Source organism: Dasypus novemcinctus, chromosome 4 (assembly GCF_030445035.2).
Source record: "Dasypus novemcinctus isolate mDasNov1 chromosome 4, mDasNov1.1.hap2, whole genome shotgun sequence".
In the NCBI taxonomy this organism is placed as follows: Eukaryota; Metazoa; Chordata; class Mammalia; order Cingulata; family Dasypodidae; genus Dasypus; species Dasypus novemcinctus.
Window position 1 is genome coordinate 30,692,605 of NC_080676.1, and position 27,795 is coordinate 30,720,399.

The following is a 27,795-nucleotide window of genomic DNA, read 5'->3' on the forward strand; positions in this document are numbered from 1 at the left end:
CTAACTAACAAGACCTAACAGATATATCTAGAATATTGCACCCAAGGAAAACAGAATATGCATTCTTCTCAAGTGTACATGGATCATTCTCCAGGAATAGACCATATGGGGTTATAAAACAAGTCTCAATAAGATGAAAAATACTGAAGTCAAACAATATATCTTCTCTGACCACAAGAGAATGAAGCTAAAAATCAGTAATGGAAGGAGAAAGGGAAAATTCACAAATATGTGGAAATCAAACAATGTATACGTAAACAACCAATGAGTTAAAGAGTAAATCAGAAGTGAAACTAGGAAATAAATTAAGGTGAATGAAAATGAAAATACCAAAACTTAACGAATGCAGATACATACTACAAGGCAAGGCTAAAAGGGAAATTTATAGCTCTAAACGATTATATTTTTTAAAAAGACTTCAAATTAGAGACCTAACCTCAAAACTGGAAGAATTAGAAAAAGAAGAGCAAATCCAAGCAAGCAGAAGGAAGGAAATAACAAAGAAAGAAAAAATAACAAAGAGAGAAGGAAAAAAATAACAAAAAAAAATCAGAGCATATGAAAGTTAAGAGAAAAATTAGAATACAGTTTGTCAGGGGCGGGAGGCAGAAGGAACGGGGAGTTAATACGTAATGGGTATAAGGTTTCCGTTTGGGGAGATAGGAATGGAAGGTGTGGAAGGTACTACAATATTGTAAATGTGATTAATTCCATTGAATGGTTTGCCTGGGAGTGATTAGATGGTAAAGTTTTGTTGAATATGTTCCCACAATTTAAAAATTTTAAAAAGCACTGAAGAGATAATGGCAATTAATTGCATTATATGACCCTGGATGGTATCTAACGAGAGAGAGGAAAAAGCTCAAAGGGACATTATTGGGGCATACGGAAAAATTGGAAAGTAGATGTTAATGTTTGTATCAATATTAAATTTCTTGAACTTGATAAATGTACTTAAGATAGTTGGTTATATAAGTGAAAATCCTTGTTCTTAGGAAGTATTTATAGAGCATGATGCATACATCCTACAAATGTATGTTGTTCAGAAAATGGATTAATAAGCAAGAAGAAAGAGAGAGAGAGAATGAAATGACAAATGTGACAAAATGTTAAAAAGGTAGATTTGGATATCTGTAGGGGAAGGGGTATGTTGAAATTCACTTACAGGATTTGAATTATTTTTGTAACTGTCTTGTAAATTTGAAAGTATTACAAAATAAAAAGTATTTAAAAAATGAAAAACTTACCATCAGAACTTGTGAGGACAAAACTTTCTGCTTGAGTCTGTTTTTTTATGCCTAAACTTTTTGGAAACCAGTGAAGATCTATTGGGTAAATATCATCAGGAAGTTTTACTATTTGACTTGTTTCACTTGTTAACAAATTCCACTTCACTATTTGGTGATCATCACTACATGAATACAATTCTTCAGCAGTAGTCCAGCCAACACAGCTCACTAATTCCTGATGTGTCACCATGTTAAGGAGATATAAAGCACAAAAAAAGTCTTAAATTTTCATGAAAAAAATAATTTGCAGATATATATTACAAGAAGGAAGTAAAATAGGGTCAAACATTTTCAAGCTGCTAAAGGTAAGTGACTTTATGACTTTCACATTTTTTCTATATTAAGAAAATAAGCATTTATCACAACAGTCATAAGAAGAATGGAAAGCAAGAATTCTAGGAGCCGAAAGGGGAGGAAGGTGTTTAACTACATGAAAATTGAAAAGCTAATACACAAACAAGACCAAAAGATACACAAAAGACAGCCAATATATCAAAAAGTATGAGTAGATGTACACTAAACTGTTAAGGGACTTGTGAGGCACAGAGACTACCTATACTTTCTTCATTACACATGTCTTTATCATTTAAATTGTTAGAATAAGTATGTGTTATTTTGGTAAGTTACGGATTGAAATCTACTAGTAAAATACCTGCTTATAATTTATATTGTATTTTATTTTACACATTAAAATAATAATTTACCTAAGGGGAAAAAACCCACAGCTAAACAGCTGAAACTAAAATCTTACCAAACTTTTTGACATTAAATTCAGGAAATAATTGAATTACAATTTACTTTAGCTACAAAATGAATAGTGCTAGATGAGATATGAATCCTAGAATTCTTACTGTGTTTAACCTATCTGTGTGGTCTTTGCTTATCAAGATGATTTCTACAGAGGTTGAAGTGCTCAAGAGGGAGCCCTCATTTCATCCAATAGGACAGGCTGCTTAGCCTAGCAGAACTGTGTACCTAAAGGTGGCATTTCAATTTATTGTTTACAAGGCACATATTGATCTCCTGTCTAAACGTGGATTTCTATATTACTAGATCATTCCTGCTTGGGTTGTTAGTTCTCTTATTGTTGTTGAATAATCCTTTTACTTCCTCCTTTCCTCACCCATACTTTCTTTGGCTAATACGAGCAATCAATAAGTACATTCTAACGGAAAGGAATAAAACAGTGAGCCATAATTATTCTGGGATGTTTCAAGATTTTTTAATAAATAGATTAAGCAAGTAATGAAAAAGAGAAAAAGAAATTATAGAAAGATCTTTGCACAGATAGGTAGTACAGTAGAGCTACAATGCTCAATTCTCAAAACACAAGCTAAACAAAGGACCCGGATGTCACTAAACCCTTCCTGGAAAACTGTTCCACTATGATTGTTGAAGCCTAAACAATGTTAAGGAAAAACTGGAAAAGAAGAAAACACACATACACATGCACATATCCCAAACCAAAAAACATTACCTTATCATTATATTAATTGCTATATGTATAGCAATTGTACGTATGCTATAAAGGATGTACCAGAACTACATGATGCAGTTTTGGTCACTGTATCTTCAAACTATTAGTTAAACTAGATTAATAAGAGAAATGAGAGAACTACCAGAATAAGAAAGCCTTAAAAAAGAATGTTATCCTTCAATTTAAAAGATAAAAGCAGATATTAGAAATGGTCAAAATCTATATAATGGTATATAGCCTCAACTCTCCAAGAGGTAAAATAAGCAGACAAGATAATACAAATGAAAGCATATAAATTCAGTAAGTTTGATCAAATGTCTAAATAAGAGCTTCTCTAACTATATCTCTGATAAAGGACTGGATTTTTCTTTATTTCAAATACATCAGATATAAACACTTTGTAAAACAAAATGAAAATTACTAGAAAAAAATGATCTTACAGTTATTTGGATATTGTGACAAGGCCAAATTGCCACCAAAATGTTTCCACACTTACTTTCAATTACTGTACTTACCCCTTCACAGACTAAATGACAAAGAATGATATTAGAAAGGCCAATCATATCTCCCTGATACATAATTGGGAGCTCTTTTTGACAAAATATAGGACTACATATTTGAGAAAATATTAATAATTGCCACCTTCTCGTGTGAAATAATGAAGGTCTGACTTCTCAGATTTCCCCCTCTACACTATGATGAATGTAAAAAAGGGGGAATAGAACTAAATGAACACATACTAGATCACACTAGCAAACAAATTATTTGGTTAAAAAAAAATGCCTCTCTCTAAGATCTTACTAGACCAAACAAAAACTGCCACTTATGTACTCAACTACAGTTCTTAAGTAGAGTAAGAAAAATGTCAACAATAATATAAAAGTAAAATTTAGAGCAAATAGTTTGCTTTGGAGAATTACCTGAACACATAATCTGAAATATTTCAAAAACAACTTAGTTAAACCATTGTTAAAGGAACGAAAACAATCCATTTGCCAACTAAAAGACAAAATTGGAGAAAAAAAAAACTTGTAACAATACTATAGTAAGATAATCACAATAAGGTTTATAGGTATTAAAAGGATATGCTTTGGTTCTTTTAAAAGCGATATCTTCAGTCTCATGTCTCCAGCTTCTAGCTCATGAAAAAATCCCACCTGATTGTATTCACTGTAAATATAAAAATTAGGAGAACAAATATAAAATCAGCATTAAAAACAAACACATTTACACAAAAAAAATAAAGATAAAACACTTTAGCACACCAAAGAGCAATGAAACACTTTGATTCTACTCGCATTCTCATTCTCGTGAAATAGAGGGAAAGAGGAAGAACACTAGTGAGTGTGCCTGTCCTTCTAAGGGGTGATGAGGGCCTGGGGTTCAACCCCAGGATCCTCTACAATCTGCCTGAGACAGCCTATGAGTCCAAAGACCACTAAGTAAATCTGGTCAGGTACAGAATTCCCAAAGGCTGTCCTGGGGCCAAACCAAAAGATTCTACACACTAGGAACACCTCAATTGTAGATCAATTTTGGAACTGTGGAGTCAGTAAAGATTAGAATAAATTCTCAAGGTCTAATCAAGACCTAAACTACATTTTTTTAAAGATTTATTTTATTTATTTCTCCCCCTGTTCCCCGCATTGTGTGCTCTCTGTGTCCATTCCCTGTGTTCTTCTGTGTCTGCTTGTATTCTCATGAGGTGTCTCTGGGAACTGATCCTGGGACCTTCCAGAGTGGGTGAAGGCAATTATTCTCTTGCACCACCTCAGCTCCCTGTTCTGCTACGTCTTATTTTCTCTCCTCTGCATCCCTTGTTTGCGGTCACCCCTCGGGCTGAAGTGTGGTTTGCTGGCCTGGCGGGGGAGCAGCCGCGGCAGGCCAAGCCGCTGCCCCCATAATAGGGTGGCTGGTCGGACTCACCGCCACCCCTGAAGGGAGCTCGGCATGGGCGCAGAGTGCCCTCGGGTCTCCCCTTCTCGGCAGCCATGCTTCCGCGGCCGCCCCTCCTCCCGGATGGCGCCACAGGATGCCTTTGAGGCAACACCCTTCTTCTTTCTCCCTGCGCAGGCCCAGGGCGGAGAAATCCAGGCTGCCCTTTTCCCCTCCCCCGACAGCAGCAACAGCCAGGCGTGGGTGGAAAAATCCAGGCTGCCCTTTTCCCTCCCCCCCCCCCCACAGCAGCAACAGCCAGGCGTGGGCGGGAAACTCCAGTCTGCCCTCCACCCCAGCAACAGCAGCCACCAATCCCTAAACCCTGCCCCTTCCCCCAGCAACAGCGACAGCCAATCCCTAACCACCACCCCTCCCCCGTCCAGTACCGCCCACTGACCTTTCACTGGCAACCAATCAGAACAGGGCGTGGCTTCGACCAATCAGCCTTCCCTAGCCCCTATAAAACTGTTGCCTCTCCCTCAATAAAGTTGGACTTGCGTGTTTACCTTGTCTCTGCGGTAGTTCTTCTGCCGTGCGCCCTCCAGTCCTGAGAGCCCCCGACAAGGGCCTGGCCTCCCTTGTCCCCAGTTCGTCGCCTGCTTCTCCGGGCGACCCCTTCGTCGCCGGCTTTGCCGGGCGACCCCGTCAGCCGAACCGCTCAACCCCTTGTGAGACCGATCCCTCGTCTGCTGCCGGACCGACCCCTCGTCCCAAGCGGGATCGACCCCTCGTCCAGAGCTGGACCGACCCCTCGTCCGCAGCCAGACCCCACCTCTACCGACCGAGCAAGCCGCCGCACTTGTTGTGTCATCCTGCTGTGTCCTCTTACTGCACCAACTCTCCACGTCGGCCAGCATGCCTGCACGGGGCGGTTTTCACCTGCCTGGCATTTCCACACAGAGGGGCACTCCTGTGCGGGGCTGCATTCCCACATGCGTTGGCACTCCACGTGGGCTGGCACTCCACATGGGCCAGCTTGCCCTCACCAGGAAGCCCTGGGCATCAAACCGTGGACCTCCAATATGATAGATGGGAGCCCAAATGGTTGAGCCATATCTGCTTCCCTAAAGGACATTTTTAAGGTCTTAGCAATTCTGGAAACCTTATGGGGACAGTACAACTTCATCAACCTAGCAAGCCATCCTAGGATTTACAGTCTGTGAGAGGTAGATACACCACACTGCCCAACAGTTATGGTTACCACAGTGGCAATATGAAAAATACGTGAGTTACTTAAGGAATCTATTTTATTACCTCTTGTAAAAGTTATATAAAAGTCACAGCAAAATTACAAAATAAAAACTGGAAAAGAAAAGTCACGATCCCCAAATAATCATGTCATCAAAAGATACAAATCCAGTAAATGTTAAATTGTCTGAGTCTAATTTACATTTAAAGAATTCTTTCTGAACAATATCACTAACCTAAAAGGAAAAAAATCAATCAAATGAAATTATAAATAAAAGGGGAAAAAATCCTCTTCACCAAGTACAAACTTACTAACTACATCAAAGGAGTTGCTGACCATAGATAAGAATATAACAGGATTCCCTGAGAAAATTTCTCTTTTCCCCCTTCTAACTCCCTAATCTAGGAAGACCTTTATATCACCAAGATGCTAAACACAACTGTATTTCAAAGCACCCTTTTGACTTATTCTTCTCACAAATTTGTTAGACTAGGGGAAAAAAACATTTAGACCACAGAAAAAAATCTGAAGTTTTATGGTGTGCCAATGTGCAACTAGAGAGTAAGAAACCTTCTCTGACTTCCAGTTCTCTCAGAGCTATTTCTGTTGAACTTCAAAAGTATGAAGCTATGTGTAGCAGCTTGAGCTGCTCCCTCTCAGACACACTTCACAGTTTCACTGTTTGTTCTAGGAGTTTCAGCACCTTCCTCAAAATTACTCCCTCATTTCCATGAGAACTCCCCCAATTCGAGTATTAAAAAAGAGTAATAACATTTTATAAAATGCTACTTTTTCACAATAATTAAAATTCATCCAGCTAATAAGGATTTTAAAGGAATAAATGCAGATAAATTGTTACTTCTGGACATAACAAACATCACAAAAAAACAGATATAACAGCTCAATATATTACTACAATCAGAAACTTTAAAAATCTCTGGCAAAGGCACAGTATATCCTACATCCGAATACCTCACCTAAGAAATCATAATCTCCTACAAATGTTAAATGCAATATGGTTTTTTTAAAAGAAAGCCATCAGTAACCATAAAATCGTGCCAAGGAATCAGAACAAGAAGAAGGTATATCCAAACCCTGGGAAAATTTCCCCTTGCTCAGAAAGATCTTCCCAGTACATTCCATTTAGCTTAGATCATCTGCATGAAGGATACGTGCATTTAAATATGGGATTGAGTAGAGGAATAAGGGAAAGAAATATTAGAGAATAACTAATTTCGGGAAGTGCAGAGCAGCCTAGCACTGCACTGAGGCGTTTTTTATATGTGAAAGGCATTGGTTATCAAGGAGTTGACTAGCCAGTGGTACTGGTGGAGAAGGGTATATGTAATGGTTAGGTGCATGTGTCAACTCTGCCAGATAATGGTGCCCAGTTTTTTCATAAAGCAAATACTAGCCTGGTTTTACTGTGAGGACATTTCATGGCCTTAAACATCAGTAGGTTGACTGCATCTATGGCTGATTACATCTATGTGGCAGTTTGAGATTATTTTATGAATCCCAAAAAGAGAAAAATTATGTTTTTAGTCTACTCCTGTGGGTTCGAGATCCTTTGATTGCATTAAATTCAAATGAGGCTCCTTTGATAAGATTACGTGATAAGATCAATTAAGGGCTTTTAATTGGACATCATTGAGGCATGAACCAGCTTGGATCTCCACTCTTTTGCTGGATCCAATATAAATGGAGACACAGAGAGAGGCACTGACTCAGATAAAGGAAGCCACCATATTTGATCCTGTCATGTTTAAGAAAGGACTCGTTCTGCTCATAGCTAAGGTGCAAGTAGAGAAGCCCCTGAAAGGCTCAAAGAACTTAGGCCCAGGGAGAGATGAGCCATATACCTACTTGTTCACAGCTGAATTCAGGAAAAGTGGAACAGCTGAGGCTGATTGAGGTGGCCCAGAAAGAGACAAGCCCTATACGGCCATGCTCTGAGGGACAGTAAACCATCAGAAAAAGGCTGAGACCTTGACAGAGATCGGTGGCCTTCTTGCCTCACCATGTGACAGCTTACCTTGGTAAGAAAGCACCTCTCATGGTGCCTTGAGTTGGGCTTTTCAAGGCCTTGGAACTGTGAACTTATATCCCAAATAAATCTCCTTTATAAAAGCTAACTCATTTCTTTTTTTTTAAAGATTTATTTCTTTATTTAATCCCCCCTCTCCCTCGGTTGTCTGTTCTCTGTGTCTATTTGCTGCGTCTTGTTTCTTTGTCCGCTTCTGTTGTCGTCAGCAGCACGGGAAGTGTGGGCGGCGCCATTCCTGGGCAGGCTGCACTTTCTTTCGCGCTGGGTGGCTCTCCTTACGGGGCGCACTCCTTGTGTGTGGGGCTCCCCTACACGGGGGACACCCCTGTGTGGCAGGGCACTCCTTGCACGCATCAGCACTGCGCATGGGCCAGCTCCACATGGGTCAAGGAGGCCCGGGGCTTGAACCGCAGACCTCCCATGTGGTAGACGGATGCCCTAACCACTGGGCCAAGTCCCTTTCCCACTAACTTATTTCTGGCCCTCCGTATCATCAGCCCTTTGGCAAATTAAAACAATCAACGTATAATCAACTGAGGAGATTACCTTCAACAATGAGAGACAGAGACGTTTCATCCAATCAATTGAAGGCCTTAAAAGAAGTGATGATTTCAGCAGTCAGAAGAGAAAATTTCCATCTCTACTTCAGCCAGCCAGCTTCTCCCAGGGGAAATTCACTGAAAACCTTCATTGGAGTTCCCAGCTTGCAGCCTGCCCTACAGAATTTGGACTTAAGCATCCCTACAGTCGCATGAGACAATTTTTATAAAAACTCATAATATTTACACATCTCCTGTTGGTTGTTTCCCTAGAGAACCCTGACTAATACAGTATAGAAAAAAACATAACTTATATAGGGAACGGTTGGCAGAACATATGCCTTTGCTACTAAAAATCATTTGTAATTTGGTTCAGAATGCATTAACAATCATGAGACTTAAGAGAAAAAAACTGTCAGCAAACCCTGATAGTCCAATCACCTATAAATATCTATAAATATATACACGCTGTATTAGTCAGCAAAAGTGATGCTGATGCAAAATACCAGAAATCTGTTGACTTTTATAAAAGGCATTATTAGAGGTAGAAGCTTACAGTTACCAGGCCATAAAGTATAAGTTATTTCCCTCAACAAAGTCTGTTGTCACATGTTGGAGCAAGATGGCGTTAGGGCTTCCTCTTTCTCCATGGCTCTCCCAGCTTCTTCCAATATCATCTCAAGGCTTTGTCTCTCTCCCTGGGGCTTGATTCTCTCAAGGTCAGCTGTAGACTATCAGGCAAACAGCTCGTTTCTCTCCCTGAGGGCTCTGCCAAGTCTGTGGAGCTGTCTCTATTCATCTGTGTTCTTCTCCTGTGTGTTTACTTCCTGGGCTCCAGCTCAAAATCCAGCATCACAACTCCAACTAACTTCTCTGTTCTGCTGTATAGTTTTCTCTGAGGTGAACGTCCTACTGAGGTGGCCCAATCACAGCCTTAATCATTATTTAATCAAGTCAAAGTGAAACCTCTGAATCCAATATAATCTAGGAAGTATTCCTAATCTATGAATTTACCATGCATGTATGAATGTACACCAAGATATCTGCTGAAGTCTATTCATTACAGAACTCTGTATAGCACTATCAAAAAACTAGAAATTTACATGTCGAGCATAGATTATCCAGGTTATGGATGTATGTGTTTATAGTGTAGTACAGATTTAGAACCAAGAAGACAGAATTAAGAATTAATGTTAAGAATTATACTAAGAAATAAACCAAGAGGTTGAAGCACTAACAATGAGAGAAAATTTTAGGCAGGAAACAAGGAAGGTGTGACTTGTTGGTGAGAATTTAACTATAGATAAGAAGGGGCAGAAAAGCCCAAGTTGTGAAAAAAAAGTAAAGGATAAACACAAGGGCTAGATCTTAAGCATATTTATATCGAGTCCTGTTAGGTTATTTGCATTTTGGCTAACCCTGGGTATTGCTCTTATTTGAGATAACTGGTTTTAGCTTATGACTACCCAAGGTCCTATTAAAAAAATTCGAGTTGCCATTCCAACAATCCTCTAAACTGATAACTCTAATTGGACTTGTATCTCTTCTCCATTAGAGAAGGAAGAGAGACAGATCCTTTACTCAGACTGATCCCATCCTAGAACCACTTGCAAACTAGAGCTGACATCACCTCTTATATGGCAGGGATGGCAGAGATGAAAGTTCCTAATTTCCAGGGGGAGACTCAAAACATAAGTAAAGGACACAGGCTTGTGAATTGCAGTATAGTTCAATTAATAGAGATCTCCAACCCCTACTTCACCCCAACTCCTAAATGCATTTGCTAACGTGTATACTGTGTAGGCTGTGGTAATTACATTGCCTTGCAATTCAAGCTATGATTATTATTAATAGCTAGATCTTGCCAATCATACTTCAGTATTATTCTTATTGGCTATGTTTATAATTCTTTCACAAGTGGGCTAATAAATTCTAACCAATAAACTATGTGATTCACAAATTAAAGTCACCTTTAAGTCATGCTTTTAACTCATCAACCAGCAAAAAAAGAATCACAACATGATATGCTAGATACTGTGCAACTACTTAAAAAATGAGATGGATATGTATGTGTTGATATAGAAAGATGTCCAAAATTTGTTAAATGACAAAAGCAACATATACAGAATATTGTCTAGGCAAACCCTTTGTATAAATAAAAAGTGATACATATTTAAGCTGGTGGATACTAATATAATTTCAGGGGAAGATATGCAAGGCATTTAATAGTGGAGACCTTTGTGGGGGTGGGTGTACTGGGGTGAGAAGGGAGGTTTTTACTGCCATTGTATGTCTTTATTCTTTAAAGTTTTTACCTATGTTCATAGCATTTCTTTTACCTATCCATTTATGTGTTTATTACTGGATTATCTAAATGATAGGCTTATGGTCCTATTTTTCTTTATACATTTCATCATTAAAAAAACACTAATAAATGTAATTTTTGCATAAGGTCTGCATTCTCATACTCTTTGCCATCCCTGCTGGGCTTGACCCCTTTTCACTCCAACTTTCATTTGAGTTATCTTTCAGATATTGTACTTTGTTTTCTTCTTTATTCTTTATAACTATTCTGTCTTTGTAACTCACAGTTTGATTATGATGACTAAATAAGATAAAGTATGTAAAATGTCCAGTAGATACTTGACACATAGTAAGTGCAAAATAATTCTTAGCAACTTATAGGGGAAATTACAGTTTTGGTCACCCTACATATATTTACTCTTTTCCTAGCTACAAAGAGTCTCTTTGGGACAATTCCTTTCTTACTCTTAGCCCATGCTGCTTGACAGGAGACAGCATGAGACCAACTCTAAGCCAAAGAGAGTATTACATTCTCTCTGCACAGTGACTGTTTCAGAGGTGGCCTAGACTTCCATTCAAATAAATGATGGGGAAGAGAAAACTCCCTTTACTCCTTGGTCTTTAATTTTTGAAGATATGAGGCTAGAGTTACTGTAGCTATTTTACCACAGCTAGAAAGAGGTGCCAAAAGCCACCATATGGAGCCTAAAAAAATGCCAAGACAATGGAATGCAGAGCAGAGGGAAAAATAAAACAAAACTTGCTCTCTTTATTTGAATGCTGCATCCAGTTATAATACCTGACTTTTCAGTTATATAGGAGCCAATACTTTTTTTTTCTCAAGAGAATTTGGATTGGATTTTTGTCACTTGTAGATTAGAGGGTCCTAACTAAGGCATTACTATATGTATTTCTTCTTCCTAGATTCTAGGAATGGGCATTTCCTCAATACCTCTGATCTAATATTATCCTTTCTCTGCTCACAATCTCACAGACCAAATCTATTTTTAGTTTTTTCAACAATTCTTACAATACTATCTTAGCTCTTTTTCTCTCCTGAGCTATATTCTCTACCTCTACTGCCAGTTAGTAAATCTTCTTAAACGTCACCCCATAACCTCAACCTCCATGAATAAAAACAAACGCATCTTTAAAAAATGATCCTTCCCCCAAAATCTGTTCTGCTTCCCAGCTTCCTGTCATAAACATAGCAACAAATGCTTATAGAACATGTGATAGATATCTTCTTATTAAGAATGCTATGAAGTGGGTATTACACACTGGTTTTATTTTAAAAATACTCTCATAGAGAATGATAAATTGAGTAAATTATCCAAGCATATAGCTAAAAAATTATGGGATTTGGGATTCTAACCATTATCTACATTTCTTTCTACTACACTGTGGTATGTTCCCACATCTGCCACTTAATTTGGTTCAGTCTTTATTTTTTTGATAGTTGATATTTCTCCAATAAAGGTTCTGTAGTGTTTTGCAACCTTCAAATATCCACATGACTCTAGAAGTCCTCAAAGAGAGTCACTACATCTTGGTATGCCTGTCAAGCAAAAAATTTTTTTCTTTGAGCTTTATTTTCTGGAGTTGTGTTATGAAAAAAAACAATTTTTTTTCAATTTCAAATATAAAATTATATTATAATTTTAAGTCAACCCTTATTCCATCCACACCAGTTTCCCAACCCCACCAAATTCTTACGCTTGGGAGGAGTGCCTTCCTCACCTTCTTTTGAGAATCACTGAACCTGACTTCAGGCTGCTTACTTAGAGTGACAATTTAAATTCATTCATAAAGCATATTTACTGGCGATTTTAATATGCCAGGCCCTAGATACGCAACAGTCAAAATTTAAGGGGGTTGGGGTGCATCTCCAGTTCTCAATGTCAAGAACTTACGAGTGGCAGAATGAATATTGGATGCCATCACATCAACCAGTGGTTCTTGGTTCCTTAACATTGTGGGGGATTAGGGCCACGTTTGAGAACCTGATGAAAGTTTTGGGAAAACTAGCTCACTAGAAAAATGCACACGCACACACAATTTTGTATACAATTTCAGGAGGGTTACGAAAACCTCTGAAGCCCAATCACCGATCTCTAGATTCATAGTCCTTCCCCCCCCCCCCCCCCAGTCAAAATTTAACAAACAAAACTAAGTTCTCTGGGGACAGGAATGGGTCATACTTGATTAATAATCCTGATTATGCATTGTATGCAATGCATACAAAAGCTACTTAAGAAATATTTGCTGATTGATAATTTCTTCATAACGATAACCAAAAAACACCGACAACTCTTTTCTTCCTTGAAGGGGCCCTTTAGTCATGATTATAAAAGCCCGACGCACCGTTTTACTAGACACTAATGGCCTAACACCAATAACTCTAAAATCACTGTTTTGCTATTCACATGTGGCGTATACGATCATTCACTAATCCAGGCTCTCCTCTCCTTGTAGTCCTTCTTCTACTCCCCACAAACTCGGAGCTCCCTCCTTCGCATCTCAGAAACTACGCCCAGAATCTCAATGCCCACTGGGAGAAAATAACTGATGCTACACACAGCACAAACCCTCAAAGCGGGGATGATCAAGGGATGGCCACAACTTCCAAACTCTTTACTCACCAAGTTAGTGAAGAGATTTATTTCAAGTTCCAGGAAAGCGGTGGCGATTGCTCTCACAGACCTGGGACCAGTTACCAAGAAGCCGCCTGATCGCCCTGTCACCATAGTGACTTCTCCCAGCAACGCTTCCTCCCTCCTTCCCGCGATACTTCCCCCACGGCGCGTCATCCGAGCGGGCCCGAGACCCCGCCCCTCAGCGAGCCCGCCCTCTCCCGAGGGGGCGATATTGAAAGAGTGGGCCCCGCCTCCAGCCGTGGGCGGATCCCGTGTTTTATTCTTTATTTCGAAATTCACCAAGTTGTTTTTTGAAAGACCTTGAAATAGTGCTGCTTCTGCAAGCTACAGTATAATCATCCCCTTGCTCTTCCCTGGCACTTAGCCCTCTACCGCTTGAGTCCCGCCAAGGAGTTCGCGATGGCGCAGAACTGACCAGAAAATGGCGGTGGCAATCGCCGCACTTTTTTTCAAATTAGAGGATCCCATAAAGCATTGCGCGCATTTGTAACGAATTTCCGTTCGAGTTTGTATTTTAGGCGCCATTTTCGAGTGAAGGACCCGGAGCTGAAACACCGGTAGGAGTAGGGGGCTAAACAACCGCTTCCAACCCTGGTCTGAGTGGGCTGCCCTGCAGGTAAAGTACTTCTTTTCCTGATCGGATTGTCGGGCTTTTACTTCCTGCCCCGTCGGCGGGCGCCTGGGACGTAGAGGCCTTGAGTCCGGACTTCGGCTACCGCGGAGACATTTGCTCGCTGTCACCCCTCCCCCCTCTCTGCGCCGGGGCGCTCCGGGCTCCCGCGCGCTTCTCCCCAGCGCCACTTCTCTGAGCTACTTAAGCGTCTCCCCGGGGAGGCTTTAAGTCTCGCGGCTCACTTCTCAAAAATCCGGGTCTGTCCAGGAAAAGACATCTCCCTTGCCCCCGTCCCTTTACCCTTCTCTCTTCTCCCAAGAGACCAATCACCGGCTCTGAGCCTCCCGTGGTTTATGATTTAACGGGACTCCGCCGCCGATCCCACTGGCACAAACCCGCCACCCCAAAATAACTGAGCCGAAACAGGCACTACCGGCGTCACCTTTGACAGGATCTGTCGACCCAGTCTTAGGCGCTTCCCGGTCAGACTGGAGGGGACACCTCGAACCCCACGGGCCGTCAGCGGCGCCAGGAGCTAAATGGCGCGGAGGGGCAAGTGGGGGGCGAGTCTCCCGTTAATCTTAGCAAGTCTAGAAAGAGTTACTGGTACAGACCCGGAAACCAGGGGCTAATGCGAACTCTTCCCTCCAAAAGTCAGTGCACTAGCATCCCTAGCCCCGAGAGCGTGGGAATGTTCGTAAATGTCGGCCTATCGGCGTTACTTCGTTTAGAATTAACATTTGAGGATTTTCCTATACACTTACACTGGGCGGACGGGGTGAGGGACTTAAAAAAGAAAGAATCCTAAGCAGTCGCGTAACCCTTGATTAATTCCCAGGCACGTCTAGGTTTTCCCTCCCGCATAGGTCTTGTTAAGAAAACCAGACCTGCCTTCTTGCCGCTTTTGTGGCTGCTGCCCCCAGGACCCGCTTCCTCTGAGCGGTGTTTTAAAACGGAGCTCTCGGAAGCGGGTAAACGGAGGCTTCCCCGTGCGGCGGGTGGGAACTGGGTCCGTCCCGCAGCGAGGGCAGGCGGGAGAGGTGCGGGCGCGGCGCTGCGGCCCGCAGGCTGACGCTCGCGGCTCTCCCCCGGGCAGCGACCATGCCGCGCAAAGGCACCCAGCCCTCCACGGCCCGGCGCAGGGAGCAGGGGCAGCCGTCGTCCCCGGACGGCGCCGGCAGCGACGCCGGGTCCGAGCCGCCGCCCGGGCGCGCGGAGAGTCCGGCCCCCGACGCCGCAGGTGAGTGGCCGCGGGCGCCTCGGCGGGGACGCGCGCGGGCGGGCCGGGCCGGCCGGTGTTGGACGCGGCGGGAGGCTGCGGGATCGACGCCCGGAGGGCCCGCGTTTCGTCTCGTCGAGCGGCTCCGGGAAGCCGCTTAGCCGTTTGAGAGAGAGGACGCCCCTGCACTTTCGGTGTAACGGTGCTGGAAGGGATACGGGCGAGTAAATGACTTAGGTTGTGAATTTATGTGTGGCTTTTTGGAGTAGTCGGGACATCTTTATTTTATTTGCGCGGAAGTCTGCATAGACTTTTTTTTATTTTAAAGATAGAAACAACCTAACTGTACGTGAACGTGAATGTTTGACCCTAACCTTACCTCGGTGGTCTTAAATTACATTTAAAGAGTTCATAATTTACCTTACAAAACCCCTGTGACAGTGTCGCTAAAGTTCTCTGTGCCCAGGTGCTCAAAGATACGGAGGAAGTTGGTTAGAGCTTTAGGATTTAATCTTCTTGTTTAGATTGGGAGAAGAGGTGGGGATCGGCTTGTGTTTTTCCCAGATTTCCTTTACGATGTAGCGTTTGACCCTTAAGAGATACAGTTCTATGGAATTTTGTGATCGGTGACATTTCTTTCGAGTCTGTCCTTTTAGGAAAAACTAGGCTGAAAAGATTTAAGTGGAAAACTTGAGTTCCTAGGTTTCACAAATAACATCCCTCCAGACATCAGGCAGTAGTCCTTTATTAGTGAATGCACTAATAAAGACTTTTTCCCCTTCCCTTCCTTTCCTTTTCCTTTTCTAGACTTAGAGACTCCAAGTGAGGAACTTGATAATAGGAGTTTAGAAGAGATTTTGAATAGTATCCCTCCTCCCCCGCCTCCAGCAATGACCAATGAAGCTGGAGCTCCTCGGCTTATGATAACTCATATTGTAAACCAGAACTTCAAATCCTATGCTGGGGAAAAAATTCTGGGACCTTTTCATAAGGTATTTGTCCATTTTAAGTAACTTACTGTAAAATAAGACGTCTTTATTACAAGATCTTTCAATTTTGTAGCTATTGTATTTATCCAGAGCTGTGGAGATTCATATGTATATGTGTATATATTATTTAAAATAGTACACACACACCCTGAGCGTATGTTTCCTGTGATTTTAACAACCGAAATTAACTTCTGTTTATCTGGTTATCTTTGGTACCTCTTTAGCTGTTCCTCACCGAATAAAGTGGGTGACGTTTTTGTCTGCAGTATTTTTATTAGAATGAATTTTTGTTGGGTCTGAGTTAGAATTACAGCATGGTTTTATTAATGCGTTGAAGTTTGTGAATGTAAGAAAACATAGTTATTTGTCTTCTAGCGGTGATTAAATCTTGTAGTTTTTACTGAGTAAATTAAGCATCTTCAAACCAGGAGTATTAGTGTGACCTTTAACTTCACTTTGTTTTGTTCTTTCTATGCAGCGCTTTTCGTGTATTATTGGGCCAAATGGCAGTGGCAAATCCAATGTTATCGATTCTATGCTTTTTGTGTTTGGCTACAGAGCACAAAAAATAAGGTCTAAAAAACTTTCAGTACTAATACATAATTCTGATGAACACAAGGATATTCAGAGTTGTACTGTCGAAGTTCATTTCCAAAAGATAATTGATAAGGTAAGGGAATTTTACTATTTATTTGTAACTTCAAGTAAGGTACACAAAGGACTTCAATAATTACACATTTTATTGATTTAAATGGGTTTTTTAATTAGTGTATAATTTAAGCAGAACAGACTCTGATTCCATTACCACCATGATCATACTTGATTTTGCAGGTGTGATGGTGTTTGTTAAACTGAAAAAATTAAAATTCCTAGCCAAAGAAATAAATTACAAATAATTCATATAATCTTTACCTTTCTGGAATAAAATAGTGAGCACAGTTTAGTATCTTGAGTGCCAAGTAGGCATTCCTTTATTATAAATTTCGGGTTTATTTCTAAAGTTATATGTTATTGCTTTAGAATAAATTACCTAAACTTGAAAAAACAACTGGCTAATTTTATTAGCTCCATTATTTCAATTCACAATAAGTTTAATGTCTTTGGTGTCCTGTGTATTTGTGCTATCAGAGCTTTGCTTCAGTTTGAACTATGGCTAATAATAAGCCCTTTTGAAATGGGGAAAGCCCTTTGGAGAAAGGGTCAAGCTAGCATGTTTATTTTCTAGAAATGGGGAGAATTGTGGGTTAACTGTATATAAATTATTTACGTGGTTCTGTCATTGTTTTTTTCTCTCCTGTTTAATAGTTAACTGAAAAATTAATGGCTGAGAAACACCTGAGTAGAACCAAAAAGTATAGGAAACTAATTACATAATGAAATGAGATGACTTGGCTTCTGGTTTTTGTTTTATTTATTTATTTATATAAAGGGCTTTGAATCATCACCGAGACCTCTATTTTAGTTTTCTTTATTGCTTTTTTACTGTGCAATTTTGATTGGAAAATAGATTACCAGTAAATGAGATTTGAATCCATTACCTATTCCGTTTGATTTGTGTAAATTTTAAAAACCATAATATGAATGATAGCTTTTTTAAGAGTAAGAAAAAGCAAGTTTTAATACATTTGCCATTGGTTTTTTACAAATCTGTTTGCTTTTTTAAAAAACTAGGTAGCATGTAGTTTGAATCTTCTTTTGTCTTTTAATTAATGTCACATACTACCAAAAAAAAAAACTGAACCGGAGCTCCCCATTGCAACCTTTCTTCTCTTTTCCCTGAGTATAAGTATGGTTTGTTAATCCCTTCATCAACTTTTTTCATATCAGTTAAATGTTTTTAGATTTGTTTGTGGGAGAGGGAGGGGAGCTGAACTACTGCCAATTTGTTGTGTACATGTTCAATTCGAGTTTTAGTCCATAGAACAGAGGTTCTTAATCTTTTTTGTTCCACGGGCCCCTTACTAAGTCCACACTTTACTGTATATTGTTAAATAAATACATCACACCCGTACCAATGTATCCCCTCAAGAATAATGTTTTTTTGATTTCAGTTCAAACTCACTGAACCCTTGTTAAGAACCCTGCCATAGAATTAGTTTCAATATGAAATGAGTGAAATTTGAAGTGGACCCTATGACTTAATACCAACAGTTGTTTACTGGTTTTGTTTTTCCTTAAAACAGGAAGGAGATGATTATGAAGTCATTCCTAACAGTAAGTTCAATGTATCCAGAACAGCTTACAGAGATAATACTTCTGTCTACCACATAAGTGGGAAAAAAAGGACATTTAAAGATGTTGGAAATCTTCTTCGAAGCCATGGAATTGACTTGGACCATAACAGATTTTTAATCTTACAGGTAAGTTTATTAAAGATTTCAGACGTTCTTATTTTTGTTTTGTTTTGTTTGTTTTCAGTAAAGGTAGGGCTTTTTCCCAGTTGGATGAATCCTGTATTCTTGAGGCCTTAAAGTACTGTAGCAGCACATCATGGTTTACATACTGCAGTCAAGATGCGAATCATTATTTGCTGCTCTAGAAATTTAAGGAAATTCATTCAAAACACTATATTCTCATCATCAGATGCTCGTTATATGTTTGGAAGGACTGACATACTTGTTCCGCTCTAGCAGCACGTAAATATTGGCGTAGTGAAATAAATATTAAACACCAATATTATTGTGCTGCTCTAGTGTGACAGGGATATGGCAACTATTATCATTTCTATTTGTATTTCCCTTCAAGATAACATTTTAAATGGGATTCACTATCTTTTAATAGTCCTTTTCCTTTGTTTTTGCTTATTCTTATCCCTACTAAAATTACACAACAAAAAAAGGAAAATAAAAGTCTGTGTACCTGGTGTTTGAAAAATTAGCATCTAACTGAATTTAATCTTTTTTTGAAACATAGTAGAATGCTAAATTAAAAGTGTACTTGAAGTGGCATTTTGAACCAATGCTATTGGTATGGGTAGATCAAAAAGTAACCATGGTCTTTAAGTATCAAAACTGTTTAAGATCAAAAGTATTTTTTCCTTTCTCTTTTTTTAAGAGCTGTGAAGATAAAGTGCATGGTGTTAATTTTATTAGAAACACTATTCTTTGTGCAAGGTATTCTACCCAGATTGCTTGGGAAGAAAAGTCCATTATCTTTTCTTCACTGTCTTTCTTTTTTTCTTTTTTCTTTTTTTAAACCAGGGCTTTGTCAGACATGTTAAAATTCCTTTTTGACCTGAGGCTATCTTTTCCTGGGTCCTATGCAGAATCTCCAAGAACATAATAATAAAAGCAAAACTACTTTGTGTTGCAAACCTAGCTCCTAATATTGTTTAGTTTTTTGTGCTACCTATTTTTAAATAATTTGGGACTTTTGATTTGATATTAAAAGCTTTGAGAGAATGACTAAGTGTTCTCAATAACAAACTTTATAAAATGTTAGTCTGTATTCCCTTTTAGTCTTTATTTTTCAATTATTTATAAAGAAAATACTTTTAAACATTTGTAGTGTACAGTAAAGCAATATCATTCTCAAATGACTTGTATAAATATCTTTGTTATCAGACAGTACATTTGGAGAACGTCTAGAGGGAGACTTAAAAGTGAATGCTGGCAAATGGATTGGAGTTACATTTCTCAACAAGATTTTAATTTGTATAAAAGCAGAATTAAAACTTGGTGTTTTTCGTGTGTTTTTAATCAAATTTTATGACCTTTCGTATTCTGGGTCTTGGTATGATTAACTATAGATAAAAAGTTATATCCTTTTACAATGGTGAATTTGATAATGAAATCTATTTTACAGGGAATTTACGTTTATCTTTGTTCTTTGCTATTTCTTTACTCTCTTCCTGGAATAATCAGTCAAGGTTTTCTGCCTGTGCAAAAACTAATCAGAATAAAGTGGCCTACATTTTAACTCTTCTAAGGATAATTTTTGCATGGGTACAGACTTCCTTGTGTAATATAAAGAAGACTAATACAGTGATAACTTTTCAAAGTAGTAAATAAGCATAATTTGAACTGTTGTCTTTATATTAATAAAGACTTTTTGATCTTGCCTGTTAGAACAGCTACCTTAGGCTAGGTAATAATAATGGTGCCCTATTAAAAGTGGAGAAAAAGAGGATTTTATTTTTATGAATTTTTATTTAATCCTTATCATACATAATCTTGCATTTGAAGGTAAGTAAGAATGTGGTTTTTATTACTTTCTCTCCCACTGAATAAAGTTTATGTAGCCTTGGTTTGAGAGACTGGAAACTTGGAAACATCATCAAAGTATCACCATCCAAGTGATTACTTTGAACAAAATACACAGACTGTTTGGCTAGTGGTAATAATTTTCAGTAATCTAAATTTAGCAAAAGTAAAAAAAATTGTTTTTAAAATAAAAAGCACTAAATTTTAGAAGTCTATGAGTGTAAAATTTGTGTTTATATATTGAGTTAGTAAGTTGTTGAGCTAAGCATTTGTAAGATTTCAGTCCTTTTGAAATTTCATCTGTTGACCATTCAAATGAATACCTAATGATGCACTGTGTTAGGGCAATATACATGAAATGAAAATATTTAAACCCATTTTCTTGCCTTTGGGGGCACTTATAGTGCTTTCCAAATATTAGGTTGTAATTGGCCATTGTTTTTTCCGTGTTTGTACATTAACCCATTTATATGTATACCTTATTTGAAGGCCTTTGTTCCATTGTAATAACAAACAGCTGTTGGTCCAAATAAGTAGGATTTTATTCACTCTGTATAACATTTCATGGGGGTCTTTTAAAATAGGTTTAATTCATGTTGATGCATTTTTGCCATTTATCATTAGAAGAATTTGGATGCTTTCTTTACATTTCATAATTGTTGCATTCATGAATGTTTGTTTCAGGAGTGTTTGCATAAACTCCTAAAATGCCACAACTGCTAGCACTTCAGTTTTGTCAAAATTTTCAACTTTTAATACACTTTTTGTCTTTATATTATAAAATCTAATTTTCTAAGTTAAAACAAAATTTTTTTTTCAATGTTTAGATATTTGGAGATTAGCTTATTAAATTTTGGTTTTTACCTAAACCCAAAGGTTTTTACCTTCTCCTTCTTTATTTCCAGTGCACTAGTAAGCAGTAGGTTGGTATGACATACAAACTGTTTGGGTTCTAAACTTTTAGTCTTTAGAAATAAGTCTGTACTACAATACCAAAATAAATTTTTAGCTTTGTAAATGATAACCTCAATTATCCAAAGGCATCTGATTCAGCACCGTCGATTATGAAGGAAACTAGGAAATTCCCTCTAAGTAACCAAAATAGGTGTGAGAAAACCCATCCACAAAAGCATTGTTTCTTAGACTCTAGTAACTCATAAAAAGCAAAATAAAGCAAAATGAAATTTATCATTTGAAGATGATATATTGATGGCAAGAAACAATTAAGAAATTTAGAGCCGGGGAAAGGAGAGGAAATGAAAGGATTATCAAAGTAAAATAAAAATTGAAAGCCCAGCAATTCTGGGCCATTTAATTTTATTTTTCAACCTTTTTATTAAAGAAATTGTAAGTTTATAGAAAACCCATGCAGAAAATAGTTCCATATACCCATTCCCGTTATCATTTTGCATGAATGTGATACCTTTTGTAAATTTTTGACAGGATATTATTATAATTGTTTTGTTACCTATAGGCTTATTTGACTTTCAGATTCTCTGCTTGTACATACCTATGTTGTTTTGTTTTGATTTTTATTCTAGTAACATATAAAACCTAAAAATTTTCCCCAACTACATTTAAGTATATAATTCATCACTGCCATCCATTACCAAAACTTTTCCATCATCCCAATAGAAAGTCAGTACATTTTAAGCCTTATTACCTTTTCTATATCCCTACCGTGTACCCTGTTAACCTGTGTTCTAGATTCTGATTCTCTAAATTTGCTTATTCTAATTATTTCACTCAACACAATGTTTGCAAGGTTCATCCATGTTGTTGCATATTTCATAGCTGAATAATGTTCCATTGTGTGTATATATGGGTGTGCACGTATCACATTTTGTTTATCCATTCATAGATTGGACACTTAGATTGATTCCTTTTTTGGGAAATTGTAAATAATGCTGCTGTGAGCATAGCTATGCAAATATCTGTTCATTTCCTCCACAGCTTGCTCATTACTAGTGTTTAGTAACTACTGATTTTTGCATGTTGAGCTTGTATTCTTCCACTTCACTGAACTCGTTTATTAGCTCGAGTAAGTTTGTTGTAGATATTTCAGAATTTTCTAAATATAGAATAATGTCATCTGTGAATAATGAGAGTTTACTTCCTATTTTCCTATTTGGATGCCTTTTATTTCTTTTTCTTGCCTAATTGCTCTAGCTAGAACTTCTAGCAAAATGTTAAGTAACAGTGGTAACTGGGCATTATTCATGTCTTGTTCCTGATCTTAGAGGTAAAACTCTCAGCCTCTCCCCACTGTGAGTTGGCCATGTGATTGTCATATATGTCCTTTATCATGTTGAGGAAGTTTCCTTCTATTCTTATCTTTAAAGGAGTTTTTTTTAATCAAGAAATTAAATTATGCTGGGTTTTGTACGTTAATCTTGTACCTTGCCGCATTGTGAAATTCATTTATTGGTCTAGTAGCTTTGTTGTGGATTTTTCAGGATTTTCTTTATATAATATCATGTTTGCAAATATGAAAAGTTTCACATCTTCCTTTCCAATTTGGATAGCTTTTATATCTTTTTTTCTTGTCTAATTGCTCTGGCTAGAATTTTCAGGACAATGTTGAAAAACAGTGGTAACAGTGGTATTGTTGTCTCATTCCTGATCTTAGAGAGAAAGCTTCTAATCTTTCATACCTGAGTATGACACAACTGTGTTAAGGTGTAGAAGGAAGGTACCTTAACATAATTAAGGGGATATACTATTTATCATGTTGAGGAAATTTCCTTTTATTCCAAGTTTCTAAGTGTTTTTATCAAGATGGGATCGAATTCCTTTTCTCCATCAGTTGTCTTCATATGAATTTTCCCCTTTGTTCTCTTACTTTGGTGTTATTACATTAATTGATTTTCTTATGTTGAACCACCATTGCATGCCTGGGATAAATCCTACTCGATCATGTTATATAATTCTTTTTAAGTGCTGTTGGATTCAGTTTGCTAGTATTTTGTTGAGGATTTTTTTTTTTTTAGATTTATTTTTGTTTATTTCTCTCCCTTTTCTCCCCATTGTCTGCTTTCTGTGTCCATTCGCTGTGTGTCATTCTGCATCCACTTGCATTATCTGGCGGCACTGGGAAACTGCATCTCTTTTTTTGTTGCTTCATCTTGCTCTGTCAGCTCTCCGTGTGTGTGGTGCCACTCCTGGGCGGGCTGCACTTCTTTCACGCAGGGTGGCTCTCCTTACAGGGCGCACTCCTTGCATGTGGGGCTCCCCTATGCAGGGGCACCCCTGTGTGGCATGGCAGTCCTTGCATGCAGCAGCACTGCACGTGGGCCAGCTTACCACATGGGTCAGGAGGCCCTGGGGATTGAACCCTGGACCCTCCATATGGTAGGCGGACACTCTATCAGTTGAGCCACATCTGCTTCCCTTGTTGAGGGTTTTTGCATCTATATTCATCTGTAATTTCCTTGTGGTACCTTGGTCTGGCTTTGGTATTAAAGTAATGTTGGCCTCATAGAATATGTCGGATTGTTCACTCCTCTTCAATTTTTGGAAGATTTTGAGCAGGGTTGGTTTTAATTCTTTAGATGTTTGGTAAAACTCCCCAGTGAAGCCATCTGTTCATGTGCTTTTCTTAGTTTGGTGGTGGGGGGAGGTGTTGATTACTGATTCAGTCTCTTTATATGTTATTGGTCTGTTGAGATCTTTTATTTCTTCTTGAGTCAATATAGGTAATTTCTGTATTTTTAGGAATTTTTCCATTTAATCTAGGTTATCTAATTTGTTGGTGTACAGTTATTGATAGTATCCTCTTAAAACCTTTTTTATTTCTGTGGATTTGATAATAATGCCCCCCCTTCATTTTTTATTTCAGTTATTTGAATCCTCAGGTTTTGTAAGCCTGGCTGACAAAGATAACATTGCTTTCATTGATTCTCTCTTTAACTCTCTATTTCATTTCTCCCTCCTGTAATCTTTATTTCCTTTCTTCTGCTTGTATTGGAATCAGTTTGCTCTCCCTTTTCTAGTTCCTCTAGTTGTAAAATTAGGTCTCTGGTTTGAGATGTTCCTTTCAATGTCAGCATTAAGAGTTCTATATTTTCCTTTCAACACTGCCTTTGCTGTGTCATAAAAATTTTAGTGTGTTGTGGTTTCATTTTCATTCGCCTTAAGATACTTCCTAATTTTTCTTGTGATTTCCTCTTTGACATTAGTTGCTAGAGTGTGCTGTTTAATTTCCACCTATTTGGATTTTCCCTTCTCCTTCTGTTATTTCTAGTCTCATTCCATTATGGTCAGAGAAGATACAGTGATTTGTATTTTTAAAAATTTATTGATACTTGTTTTGTGGCCTAATATATGGACTATTCCAGAGAATCACCCATGTGCATTAGAAAAAAATGTGTATTCTGCTGTTCTGTGAAGTATTCTATATATGTTTTTTAGATCTAGTTGGGTTATAGTATTGTTCCCATTCTTCTATTTCTTTATTGCTCTTCCGTCTAGATGTGCTACCCATTATTCAAAGTGTTGCATTGAAGTTTCCTACTGTTAGGAAGAACCTGCTGTTTCTCCTTTTAAATCTGTCATTATTTGCTTGATGTATTTAGGGTATCTGCCATTAGAAGAATATATATTTCTAATTGTTATGTCTTGTTGAATTGACCCATTTGTCAATATATATAGCGAGCTCCTTTGCCCCTTGTGACTTTTTTTTTTTTTTTTACTTAAAATCTGTTTTATCTTATATTATGAAAGGTACCCCAGCTCTCTTTTGGTTAATACTTGCATGTTATAAGTTTTCCCATCCTTTCACTTTCAACCTACTTGTGTCTGATTTAAGGTGACTCTCTTGCTGATAGCAGATAGTTCATACTTTTTGTTCATTCTGCCAAGGTCTGCCTTTTGACTAAAGAATTAACTCCATTTAAGTCTTAAATTTTTTTTGTCCCTCAATTCTTCCATTAATGCCTACTTTGATTTTTTTGTGTTGTACCATATTGAGTGCCTTCTCATTTCTATCTGAATATACTTTTCATATATTTTTCTTGTGGTTACCATGGGATTAAAATTTAAAATCCAAAATATATCAGTTATGTTTAGTTTGATACCAAATTGATTTCATTATGAGCATACACATACCTTTTCCTCTACCATGCCTCCCCCTTTTTTTGTACTTGTTACCATTTATACCTTTGTACGTAGTATGTCTAAAACCATAGATTTATCATTACTTTTATGCATTCACATTATAGCATCTGTAGGTAGTAGGAAGTGGAATTAACATACCAAAAAATATAATGCAATAGTACTGGCATTTGTAATTAACCAAATGATTACCTTTACCAGAAGTCTTTATTTCTTTATACCACCTTTATTTCGGTCTGAAGAACTCCCTTTAGCATTACTTTTGGGCTATGTTAGTGGTGATGAACGCCCTCAGCTTTTGTTTATCTGGGAATGTCTTCATCTCTCCCTCATTTTTGAAAGAAAGCCTTTCATATATTAAATTCTTGGTGTAGATGTTTTCTCTTAGCACTTTAAGTATTTCACCTCACTGCCTTCTTATCTCCATGGTTTCTGATGAGTAATCAGTACTCAGTCTAATTGATACATAACACAGTTTTCCCTTGCGGCTTTCAGAACTCTCCTTGTCCTTTAAATTCAACAGTTTGATCAGTATATGACAGGTGTGTTTATCTACATGTTTATTCTTTAATGTTCTCTGGGCTTCTTGAATGTGTATATTCATATCTTTTGTTAATTCTGTTATCATTTCTTGGAATATTCCTTCTGTCCTTTTCTTCTCCTGGGACATCCATAATGTGTACGTTGGTACACTTGAGGGTGTCCCATAGGGTTTTCATTTTTTCTTTTTTTTTCTTTCTACTCTTCAGCCTAACTTATTTCAGTTGTTATGTCTTCAAGTTCGCAGATGCTTTCTTCTGCCAGCTCCAATCCTTGGGAATTTTTCACTTCAGTTGTGGGGTTCAGCTCCACTATTTCTGTTTAGTTCCTTTTTAAAACCACCCCCACACCCCCCGAGATGGCTCCCTCATCTGTCTGCTCACTGTCTCCACTTTCTGTGTCTGCTCATTGTCTGCTTGTCTTCTTTAGGAGGCACCGGGAAGCCAGGACCTCCCAAGTGGGAGGTGGGTACCCAGCTACTCTAGCCACATCAGCTCATCTTCTTTAGGAGGCACTGGGAACTGAACCCAGGTCCTCCCATGTGGGAGGCGGGCACCCAGCAGCTTGATTCACATCTGCTCCCCTCCTTTTTAAAATTTTTATCTATAAAGATTCTCCTATTGCTTGTTATTTTCCTAATATCTTTTAGTTCTTTCTCTGTATTTTTCCTTTATCTCCTTGAGCATTTTTAAGACCATTTTTTAAAAGTATTTGTTCAGTTTGTTTACATTCTGGTCTTCATTGGTGCTTTATGGATTTTTATCCTCTTCCTTTTGATAGGCCATTGTTTCCTGTTTCTTTCGTTTGATTTGTAATCTTTTTCCACTGTGCACTTTAATATTTTTAAATGATAACTCTGGGTCTTAATTCCTTAACTGTCTTGTTTCTTAGGTTTGGGTCCAGCTGGTAGAGACCAAAAATGCTGCTAAACATCTTACAATGCACAGGTCAGCTCCTCACAACAAAGAATAACCCAGCTCAATATGTCAATCAGTAATGCTGCTCACTGTCAATAAATCCTAGTCAGATTTTTAAAAATTGAAGCTGACTTTGGTTTCTTCGGTGGCAAAAATTTTTCCTGTTTGGACATTCTTGTAGGCTTAAATCATATATAAAACTTAAATGCTGAATACATTTGGAAAGAGGTGATAATTGAAAGCAGAATAAAATTATATAAATATATTTTTAAATAACTGGCTTTTGATTAACATTTTGCCTTTATATTTGAAGATCATGTTATATATCCAGATGGATTGTCATTAAAGAAAATTAGTAATATATGACAAAAAATTGGCCTTCAGCAAGTAGATTTCTTGAATTTCTTCATGTTAGCTATTAAAAATAAGGCATTTTTTATTTTTACTTGCCTGTTCCTTTCCTGATGTAATAGTAAAGTATAAGCAGCCTACTTATATGAAGTTCTGTAACAGCATTTTACCTGAGCATGTTGAATCAGAATTTCCCTCTGCATTGTACCAAAGGGCTGGCAGATAGCCCTGAAGACTACAAATTGTGTATTTCCTCTTACATTACCTTTGTGAGCTTTTAATTAAACTGCATAAATACACATATTTGAAGTTAATCGAAGATTTTATATCAATTACTGCAAGCATAATTTTCCCAGCATCATAGGTACCAGTGCCATTAGTTTTCTCTAGTCAAGGCATTCAGTGAGATGTC

At 38.1% G+C, this 27,795-nt stretch overlaps 2 protein-coding genes across 5 annotated transcripts in view; one reads left to right on the top strand and one right to left on the bottom strand.

Moving 5' to 3' along the window:
- Positions 1-13,623, bottom strand: part of IFT80 (intraflagellar transport 80) — a 163,454-nt gene extending 149,831 nt beyond the window's left edge. For all 3 annotated transcript variants that reach the window (XM_071214590.1, XM_071214589.1, XM_071214591.1), the window contains exons 1-3: positions 13,426-13,623; positions 3,854-3,936; positions 1,248-1,469 (exon numbers count right to left, since the gene is read on the bottom strand). In XM_071214590.1, coding sequence (XP_071070691.1) covers positions 1,248-1,469; positions 3,854-3,890 — 259 coding nt within the window. In that variant the 5' untranslated portion in view covers positions 3,891-3,936; positions 13,426-13,623. The remainder of the gene's footprint in view (positions 1-1,247; positions 1,470-3,853; positions 3,937-13,425) is intronic.
- A 316-nt stretch (positions 13,624-13,939) lies between these two features.
- Positions 13,940-27,795, top strand: part of SMC4 (structural maintenance of chromosomes 4) — a 39,853-nt gene continuing 25,997 nt past the window's right edge. The window contains exons 1-5 of one of the 2 annotated variants that reach the window (XM_004462291.5): positions 13,940-14,056; positions 15,150-15,293; positions 16,086-16,264; positions 16,740-16,931; positions 18,445-18,621. In XM_004462291.5, the coding sequence (XP_004462348.1) occupies positions 15,155-15,293; positions 16,086-16,264; positions 16,740-16,931; positions 18,445-18,621 (687 nt within the window). In that variant the 5' untranslated portion in view covers positions 13,940-14,056; positions 15,150-15,154. Of the gene's footprint in view, positions 14,057-15,149; positions 15,294-16,079; positions 16,265-16,739; positions 16,932-18,444; positions 18,622-27,795 lie in introns of both variants that reach the window. The other variant, XM_023589910.3, reaches the window with a different exon arrangement.